General features: G+C 36.3%; 1 protein-coding gene across 1 annotated transcript; it reads left to right on the top strand.

Moving 5' to 3' along the window:
• The first annotated feature begins 1,451 nt into the window (after window positions 1–1,451).
• On the top strand, window positions 1,452–6,710 carry LOC118818520 (extracellular calcium-sensing receptor-like). Its single transcript, XM_036585768.1, has 6 exons — window positions 1,452–1,651; window positions 1,826–2,126; window positions 2,297–3,073; window positions 3,965–4,189; window positions 5,407–5,530; window positions 5,797–6,710. The coding sequence occupies exons 1-6, from the start codon at window positions 1,452–1,454 to the stop codon at window positions 6,708–6,710; spliced, it is 2,541 nt and encodes an 846-aa protein (XP_036441661.1).
• Window positions 6,711–11,117: the final 4,407 nt, after the last annotated feature.

Here is an 11,117-nt window from a genome sequence, read left to right on the forward strand (position 1 = left end):
AAACCAGGGTAGTGTGTGAAGAGCAGCATTTTGAACTAACTGAAGCTTATTTAAAGAGACTGCAGCACAGCCAGCTAACACAATACAATAATTCAATATAGACATTAAGGAAGCATTTACGAGCTTCTCAGCTCTGAATGGGAATCAAATGATAAACCAGCATCAAATATTGCATCAAGGTCCTTGTCTGTAGCTTTTATTTTCACAGAACAATCATGCTCTTGAGTGAAGTCAACAACGTTATCTAGAACAGACTACTCAATATCAGTACTTCAGGGTTGCTAGTTTTGGTAGTTTCTTGTCATTTGAGTTTAATTCTCCCATTCTGTGTAACTGGGCTGATGAACCTGACTGAACTGTTAAGTATGTCTGTGTATTTTCAACATTATGTCTGCAGATAACAACCCTGGTGCTGTAGGTAGAGTTAAACAATAGGTGGCCTAAAATGAAACTTTGTGGGACACCTCAATGAACTTCTTGTCATACTCCGTAAATTCTTCACTAATGTTGACAAATTGGAAATGATCAGTGAGATCAAAAATGAATTTAACCATCCAACCCAACCAATTACTTAAGCCTATCAAATAAAATTTCATGATCAGTAGTGTCAAATGCTGCACTCAGATCAAACAGCACAAAGACAGAAAATCAGCCGCAACATGAAGCCAACAGCAGATCACTACAGGCCTTGGCTAGTGCTGACTGTGTGCTACGATACTTCCTGAAGCCTCACTGGAACACATCAGTGACGAAAATAGCTTGCTAGAAGACAGAAAAAGCATACTGGAGATAGTTGGAGATAACCAATGGGTCAAGATTTGTTTTTTGGGACTGGTTTAACAAATTAAAAATTAGAAAAACTTTGGGACATGACCCACGCTAAATAATGGATTTACGATGTTAAGTAAAGGTCTCCTTAATATTTCTTAAAGGGGTCACCTCAATTCATATATCAAATGTATTTAATAGTAGACTAAAGAACGTTCCTTGTTTATTTATTTATTTATTTATTATTTTTTTATTTTTATTTTACACTGGCCAAAAACAAAGGTTATTGAAAAATATGGTGTCTACAAAAAATGTTGAAACAGTCGTGGTCCTCTCAGTAGTGGATATCGTGCATAGGAAATCTGCAAAAAATCAAAGTCTGCATTGTGGAAAACTGAAACAATCCTATATTTTATTCATATTTCTTGGAGACTATGAGGCCTACAGGAACTTCAGCTCAGCCCCTCTGTTTATTTGAATGGCAACCTTTAAAACACCACAGAAACACAAATACAAACGTTATGTCCATCATTGCAATTACCAAATTAAGACATAACCACGCCCACTGAGTCTGAGCTCACACCCACAGAGCAAAGTAGCTATTTAAAATGCAGCCATTCTGGCCTTCAGGAACTACTGCGCATGCCATGCAGCTCACTTTAAGTCTGATGATGTTTCTATCAATGTTATGGATAACTGGGCTCAGTCCAGCAGCGTGTAAAGCTGACCCGGTCAACTGCAGGCTGTGGGCTGAACCCCAGTTACCTGATCTTTATATGGATGGAGATTTTGTGATTGGAGGGATTTTCTCTATTCATTACTACATGAGATCAGAGCAGAAAACCTACACCAGACCGCCGCTACAGCTGCAGTGCTCTGGGAGGTCTGTCTGTGAGTGTGGAATAAACAGTGTATGGAGGATTACAGAGAAATTATAATAATCAACTTGACTATTATTTGCAGTCATGCGCAAATTATTGGGTTAGCGTCGTCTGAAAATATTGGGCAAAAACAGAAATTCTAATTATGTATAAAAGTTTAAATGTTTTTCATACAGTATGGATTTCAGGGAGCTGCGCTTCGCTCGTGCCATGGAGTTCACCATCCACGAGATCAACAACAGAACGGATCTACTGCCGGGAATCACGTTAGGATACCAGATACACGACTCGTGCTCTGAGGTGCCGATGACAATCAAAGCTGCTTTTCAGTTGGCCAACGGCATGGAACCATTTTTCAATGATACTGATTCCTGTTCAAAATCTGCAGCCGCCGCTGTTCCTGCTCTCGTGGGAGAGACTTTTTCTACACCCTCAATGAGCATAGCCAGAATACTGGGACTCTTTAGAATTCCACAGGTGATTGTCTGCTGCACCAAATGGTATTCTTGCATGCTATTGTTTGTGAGAATATAATGGTTTTAAATACGTTTAGTTATAACTAAAGAGTCTTATACCATAAAAAGTGCTAGAATCCAGCCAGGCATCTCAAGGAATGCTTCTTTTTCCTTTTCTACGTTGAATAACAGGTGAGTCATCACGCAACCTGCGCATGTCTGAGCGATAAGCGTCAGTATCCTGCCTTCCTCAGGACCATACCAAGTGACCACCACCAAGCGGCCGCATTAGCGAGAATGGTGAAGCATTTTGGCTGGACATGGATTGGGGCAGTGCGCAGTGACACAGACTATGGGAATTATGGAATGGCGTCGTTTCTAAAGGCTGCGCAGGGGGAGGGCATCTGTGTGGAGTACTCCGAGTCCTACTACAGAACACAACCGCGCAGTAAACTGGAGAGACTGGCAAACGTCATCCGCAGATCAACAGCCCGGGTAATAGTAGCGTTTGTTCACGAAGGCGAATTAAGGCTTCTGTTAGAGGAGCTGACGAGACAGCCGCCGCCTCCCCTTCAGTGGATCGGCAGCGAAGGGTGGATCATAGATCGAGGAATTCTGCGCTTTAACATGTGCGCTGGTGCGATAGGATTTGGGATCCCCCGCTCAGTGATTCCAGGTCTTCGTGAGTTTCTTCTGGATCTCTCTCCAGAACAAGCACTGAAATCACCTCTGCTAACGGAGTTTTGGGAGAGCTCGTTCAGCTGTAGCCTGAAAGGTTCCTCAGATGGCGCGCGGGAATGTGATGGCAGCGAGGATATCCACGCGCTGCAGAACCCATACACAGACACGTCGCAGCTGCGCGCGACTAACCTGGTGTACAAAGCTACGTATGCCATAGCGCATGCCATCCACGGTGTTATCTGTAATGACACGCAGTGTGACAAGAGCGCTAAATTCACACCATGGCAGGTACAAAACGCATTTGTTTAAAAATGAATCGTGTAGGCTGCATTGTCTTTTAAATGAGCCTGCTTTTACTTTAAAAAAAAAAAAAAATCTATCTTATTATATTCACGTCACATCGTCCACTCTACCTTCGCTGTTGCTGTCGCAGTGAATTCTTTTTTTTTTTTTTCAGTTTTAAAATCATTTACTATTTCGTGAGTAATACTATTGACACCGTCTTTTACGAAACATAAAGGTGTTTTAGCCAAATACATAGAAATATCAAAACAGATTTCTCTATCCATAAACTTGGTAGAGTTGGTGCTTCTTCCTGCGAGATGTCACTACAAGACGTAATTTCACAGGACCTTTCTTTTTTTTTTCAATGACTTTTTATGTTTCTGTTTCACAATTGACAATAACATTGGGCCAAGATTTGTTGTAAGAAATAATTTCATAGTTTTACAGTATTGTTGACATAGAATTGTTTTGTGTAATGAAAATCAAACATATTGTGCCCTTTAATGAATATAATACTTAAGCATTTGCTAAGCCACTGCTGTGACAAGCTGTTTTTCATACATTACATGAGAAACATCTCTAAAGTAAACATAAAAAAGAAATAGTGGTAGAAAAAGTGTTACAGATTCTTTTTGTTTAACATTAATGCTACAAAATATAGAAGAGAATATAAATGAGTATTGATAGGTTTTTCTCTTCTATTTTTAATGGTTTTAATATTGTGGCACAATTTGCCACCACAATGGTCGAATTCCTCAATAAACATTCATAATATCAGTCTTTCAGTATTTATAAAAGATTGTATTATCTGTAATGTATTGAAACAAATGGTGAGTTCACAGTTCAAAATTATAGTTTTGTTGAGAGTTTAACAAATTATGTGTTCCACTGCAGATACTCGACCAGCTCAAGAGAGTGAACTTCACTACAAACAATGGTTATCAGGTCTCGTTTGATTCCAGTGGAGATCCTGTTGCCGTCTACGATCTCATAAACTGGCAGTTTAAGAAAGACGGTGGTTTGGATTTTGTGACAGTGGGCCACTATGATTCATCCAAACTAAGAGGCCAGGAGTTCAGTATGAGCAGAGCTATCAGCTGGGTGGAGGGACAGACTGAGGTACAGTACCACATATCCTGCACAGTTCTGCAGGGTTGCCACACCTGTTTGAGCCACTATAGCTAACGGTTTTATTGAAGATAGCCATCTGTGTCTGATACAAATAGTTGTAATCTAGTTCTGTTGTTGCAACATACACAGGCAGTATATACATTTAATACAACTGATTATGCTTAATTGAATTGCAGTTACTCTTATAAAAAGGCGGTGTAATTATATTTTACATAAACCATACAAACTGTTAAGAAAGTGTCCAAAGGCAGAAACATTAATAATGACAGGATTTTAACTCCAGGTGCCAGCATGTAAAGCTTTACTACTTTAACTCACTACACAATTCATACACTGCAGGATGTTTAGTTATAACTGTTAAAGAACTCCACAGGGTCTTGTAGAACTCTATTTGTCTCAGTAACAAAATCTTATTGTAATAACTTATTTACTGCCCTTTGTTGCTGGAAATAATAATAATAATAATAATAATAATAATTAAATAAAATAAAATAAAAAAAATTATATATATATATATATATATATATATATATATATATATATATATATATATATGACAGACCAGCATGCTTTCAATGATGGTCTAAGCTGGTTTATGCTCGCTTGCTGCTGGTTTAGCTGGTCACCTATGGTCATGCTGGATAATGAACATAACAGCATCCAAAACACAACATAAACTGGTTCTGCTGGTAATCAGGATAATAGCTTCTATTGCTATTGACCAGAATAATAACACCCAAAACACAACATATGCTGGTTTTGCTGGTGACCTGCCATAGTGGGCCTGGCTTTTCTCGCAGTCTTATTACTGTCATTATGCTTGACTCCTTTTCCAAATTACCACATTATGAAATGCGGCACCTTCTTAAAAAGATTATCAGCATTTCCAGACACATGAGACACATAGGCAAAGGACAGTTTTTAAATATTATTAAATTTAGCAGAATAAAGCAGAATAAAGTACTTGTCTGACAAAACATCTTAACATTTTAAAAATCCAATACTCTGTATATGGATGAATGAAGTTTTTTGTTACGAATTAAAGTTTACCACAATTATGCGAGTTTATATTAGAAATGTGAATTGTTCTGTAATCCGTCCCCATTCATTACATGAATTCATGAATGGCAGCCTGATAAGTCATTCTTAGCATTACAAACATGCATGTTTAAATAGTTTTTGAATATTCTTCTAATGTTTTTGAGGTTCCAAAGTCTGTGTGCAGTGAGAGCTGTCCTCCAGGTACCAGGAAGGCTGTGCAGAAAGGAAAGCCAGTCTGCTGCTATGACTGTATACCATGTGCAGAAGGAGAGATCAGCAACAAGACAGGTTTGGTATCACAATATGTAACAAGGAAGTAAGACTGTATCAATCTCAAATGACTTTGTCTAATATTATTTTATCCTGAAGATGCCAAAAAGATTATTTTGAAGCCAGTTTTAAACTTCTGAACACATTCACAGACACTGTGGTTTTGCTGGAAGCACTGAAGTGTGTTCTTTTGTTTGTGCTAGTATAATATGCTTTTTAATATGGAGCGTACTTATACTAATCATTGTGTGATTGGGTTAACTTTGCTTTTTTTAATCTCCTAGACTCTCTGAACTGTGTGCGCTGCCCTCCTGAGTTCTGGCCCAACACCCAGCGAGACAGCTGCCTCCCGAAGCCTGTGGAGTTCTTGTCCTGGGACGACACGCTGAGCATCATCCTGACAGTGTTTTCCATCTCTGGGGCCTTCATAGCTGTATGTATGGCTGCTGTCTTCTACAAACACAGAACTTCTCCCATCGTTCGAGCAAACAACTCAGAGCTGAGCTTCCTGCTGCTCTTCTCACTGACTCTGTGTTTCCTCTGCTCACTTACTTTCATTGGTCAGCCCTCTGAGTGGTCCTGCATACTGCGCCACACAGCATTTGGGATCACCTTCGTCCTCTGCATCTCCTGTGTTCTGGGGAAAACAATAGTGGTGTTAATGGCCTTCAGAGCTACACTTCCAGGCAGTAATGCCATGAAATGGTTTGGGCCTCCACAGCAGAGACTCAGTGTTCTTGCTTTCACTCTCATACAGGTCCTTATTTGTGTTCTTTGGTTGACAATATCTCCTCCTCTCCCCTTCAAAAATCTGAATCACTACAAGGAAAGAATAATACTGGAATGTGGATTAGGTTCAGCTATAGGTTTCTGGGCTGTGCTGGGTTATATAGGATTTCTGGCTCTTTTGTGTTTTATTTTGGCTTTTCTAGCACGGAAGCTGCCTGATAACTTTAATGAAGCCAAGTTCATCACATTCAGCATGCTCATATTCTGTGCAGTGTGGGTTACATTTATCCCAGCTTATGTCAGCTCTCCTGGAAAGTTCACTGTAGCTGTAGAGATATTTGCTATTCTGGCCTCAAGCTTTGGTTTGGTTGTTTGTATTTTTGCTCCTAAATGTTTTATCATTATTTTTCGGCCAGAGCAGAACACCAAGAAACACCTCATGGGCAGAGTACTCTCCAAGGCACAATGAATAACTCTGTATATGAATAACACACTATTTCCACCACAGATCAGGTTTAAACTTGGTGTGGATCCTTAATATACATAGTAAAATGGCACTGAATTGGAAAGGGAGATTTATGACTGTTACAAACATATAGACCCAGAAATACATATATGCAAAATAACAGTATACACTCGGGCATTTAACAGTACAAAATCTACACCCTGCCATAAAAGCTGTTTTAAAGACAGCATATGGCAGGCAGTCAAAACAGTAGACAGGCTCTCCTGGTCCCAGGTGGACGTGGTGACATGCACTGTGACAGAGGGAACTACACTAAAAATTTGGTTCTAAATTTGAGGAAGGAAATCAACAAGCGTATTATCGCTCTGCAAGGCAACCTCCAGTCTCCAAAATGGTAACTTTAGAGGAAAAAACATGGAAGTTAATGTAACAATAATTTTTCCAGGTAAAATCATATTTGTTCGTTATTTGCAGTTATTTATGTGTAATAAAAAGTTATTGTAAATGTACACTAGAGATATTTAATTGCATGAACTGTCTTGTACAGAATGTTGTTTATATGTAGAAAAACTCTAAGCAAAAAAGAAGTAGTCTATTTTGGGGTTTTACTAGAAATTATTCTGCAATCCCATTTCCAAAAAAAGTTGGGACACTGTGCAGAATGCAAACAAAAACAAAATGCAATGATATGCAAATCATGTAAACCATAGTTTTAATGGAAAATACTACAAAGACAACATATCAAGTGTTGAAATTGAGAAATTTGATTGTTTTTCGCAAAATATATGCCCATTTTGAATTTGATGACAACACGTTCCAAAAAAGTTGGGATGGGGGCATGTTTATCACTTTGTTGCATCACCTCTTCGTTTAACAACACTCTGTAAGTGTTTAGGAACTATGTGCGCAAATGCACCCCTATACCATCATGAAAAATGGCTTTTTAACTGTGCACTCAAAACAAGCTGAGTGGTCTTTAGCTCAGAGGACACAGTGTCCATGATTTCCAAAAAAAAATTCAATTGTTGATTTGTCAGACCACAGGACACTTTTCCACTTTCCCCACAGTCCATTTTCAATGAGCTCAGACCCAAAGAAGGTGGCTGTGTTTATTGATTCTGTTTATATGTAATTTCTTCTTTGCATTTCAAAGTTTTAACTTGCATTTGTGGATGCAGTGATGAACTTGACATGTTCACAGACAGTGGTTTGTAGAAGTGTTCCTGAGCCCATGCAGTGATTTTCACTACAGAATCATGTCTGTTTTTAATGCAGTGCTGCCTGAGGGCCCAAAGATCATAGCCAGCAAGTACTGGCTTTTGGCCTCGTCCCTTGCATACAGAGATTTCTCCAGATTCTCTGAATCTTTTAATGATATTATGTACTGTAGATGATGAAAAGCAAAAGTTCTTTGCTATTTTATGTTGAGAAACGTTCTTCTTGAATTGTTTGACTATTTGCTCACGCAGCCTTTCACAGAGTGGTGAACCCCTCCTCATCTTACTCATGTTACTGACCTGTTGTCAATTAACCACCAGGTGTTTTTTAGCAGTACACAACTTTACCAGCCTTTTTTTTTGTCCCGGTCCCAACTTTTTTGGAATGTGTTGTTGGCATCAAATTCAAAATGGGCACATATTTAAAAAAAATATATATATATATATATATGCATATATATATATATATAATTTCCTGGTTTGATCATTTGATATGTTGTCTTTGTACTATTTTCAATGAAATATTGGGTTTAAATGAAAAAAAAACATCATTGCATTTTGTTTTTATTTACATTGTGCACAGCATCTCAACTTTTTTGTAAAATGTGTAAAGTGTAGTTGCAATGTTCAATTTGCAATGTGTTTCTTCATTAAGTGATCATTTAACAGGAATTTCACAGAATATGTTGTTATATATTAGCAATTTGTAAGGGAGAACTTCATAAATTCATATTAATATAGTAAAATAAAAAAGGCAGTAGAGGTTAATGTGTTTTTATGTCCGTAAATGTATTTTTATTTCAGTATATTGAACAGATGAAATTCTTAATGGAAAAGGCAAATATTGAATAGATTCACCAAACCTTGCATAAAAATTTGTAGGCTTGCTTGAGACGGGTATATTTTTGCTAGAAAAAAAAGAGACATTGCCTGTTATAAGACCTTGTGTTATGGATTTGGGTTTGTAGCTATAAAAAATGAGGTAAGACATTTGCTACAAGTAGACAAATGAAGAAATGAAAAGCTACCTATTCTTATAAATAAACAAATAAATAAATGATTAAACAAATGAATGATTGAAACAATGAATGAATAGAAAATTAGTAGCAAACTTTTCCCACTGCCTTCTGTCTCCTTGCTCTTGTGATGTAAAATAGCTTACACTAAATTTCTTTTCAAGCATTCCATTGTTTACATTCCATTATTCTGTGCATAATAGAGCCCCAACAACAAGAAATAGAATATAGAATCCAGCATATTTCACTTCACTGTTTAATTGTTTGTTTATACTGAGTTTGTTACTCACAAACAGAAATATTCTTAAACCATGAAGCTGTTATATCCATAGTTGTTTTATGTTAATCTTGTATAACAGTCCTTATTTGAGGGGAATATTAGTTTGATTTTAAAGAAATGTTTATATTCTCTGACACAAGTGGTCTAATTTATCATTGTGAAACCAATTGATTGAAAATGAAATATTATCCAGCTCAGTTTAGTCATTTTTAAAGAAGTTATACTTAATATTGAAGATATAAAAAGTACTATAAACTTTTAAAACTGAACATGTTTTCAGGAATTAAATAACTGATTTTGCTTGATTTTTTGGAAATACAGTAGATGATCTGTTAAGTCCAAAATTAGTTGGCACAGAAAAACATGTAAAGAATGTCATGCTGTGCACCATCAATAATTCTACAGACTTGTGAACACAGTTCTTTCTTTCTTTCTTTCTTTCTTTCTTTCTTTATTTCTTTCTAATTAAACCATGCTTTCCTGATATAACATTCATATCAAAATTTTTGAAAATGATAATTCATGAAATACTGAAAATACACAAATGTTTAAACAATTAGTTAAATATTATATTGTATTCATTTGCATACATTTTTTTTCATTTATTCATATACTTCTCCATTTGAATTGTTATTATTCATGTGCTTATTTAATAATATTTTTTTATTTATTCATCACCTTTCATTTTGAGTCCAAACTCTCAGGATGCTTTACATGCAAATTAAATACAATACAACTAAACATTTATCAAAACCACAATTAAAAAAGTATAAGAATAACAAATATAAGTAATGTAAAATATTGATAAAACAAATACTAAAACATCATTAGCATTAGTACAAAACAAACTCCACAATAATAATAATAATAATATCAATGATATAAAACAACAATTACAAAAACGTTCTATTACAAGTCACAAGAAGTATGTTTAATTTCAGAAATTATGAATAAGCCAGTTTGAACATGTAAGTCTTTTAACTACACTGTTAAAAAAGATGGTTCTTTAACAACTCTTTAGCAAAGACAATGATTATATCTAGAACCATGAGCACTCAAAACAAAACAATTTGCATGCTCAAATTGCAAATAGGTAAAATGTTTCTTCAGATTGATGGATAATGTGTTTGATATGGGTCTATATAGCACCAAGAGGGTTCTTATTTGTTACGATGTCAAGTTTGTACCAAAAGAAGAAGCCTTTTTAGTGTTTTATCTAACCTTTTATAAAACCTAAAAAAAATTACTTAATGTGGTAAAAAGCGATTAAAACACAATAAATTACTTTGATTTAAAAATCACATATTTAAAATAATTATTCAGGTTGAATGAAACTATTAAATTTACTTGTTACCACACGAAGTAATTCAAAGTCTTTTGACAGTGCACCATGCAAAAACACTTTATGCATGAAAAGGTTGTTCACAGAACTCATGGTTCTAAATAGAACCACTCTCTTTACTAAAGAACCCTTGAAGAACCATCTTTTTTAAGAGTGTTGATTTGATTTCTTAAGCTTGTGATTCCTAAAATCCCATGGAACACTAAAACAGGAGTTTAGGAGCTACTTAGCATCTAAAACCAGCTGAACTGCAAATAATCCTTGGGTTTAGCAGTAAAACTGCTACTGTTGAATGAAGTGCATGAGGTGGGTGAGACTGTAACTCTTCAAAAGGTTTATCAGGTATCCTGGAGCTAAACTGTTTAGAGCTTTATGTCATTAACAGGACATTGTAGTCAATATGAAACTGAACAGGTAGCAAGTATCGACTGTATAACACCAGCAACTGTGTGAGCAACAGCATTGTGAACTAACTGAAGCTAATTTAACCTTTTCAACTCCAACCACTGGTGGTTCCAAAACGCACTTCGTCATATTCTTCATAACGTTCATATT

This window comes from Colossoma macropomum, unplaced genomic scaffold (assembly GCF_904425465.1).
Source record: "Colossoma macropomum unplaced genomic scaffold, Colossoma_macropomum, whole genome shotgun sequence".
Lineage (NCBI taxonomy): Eukaryota > Metazoa > Chordata > Actinopteri > Characiformes > Serrasalmidae > Colossoma > Colossoma macropomum.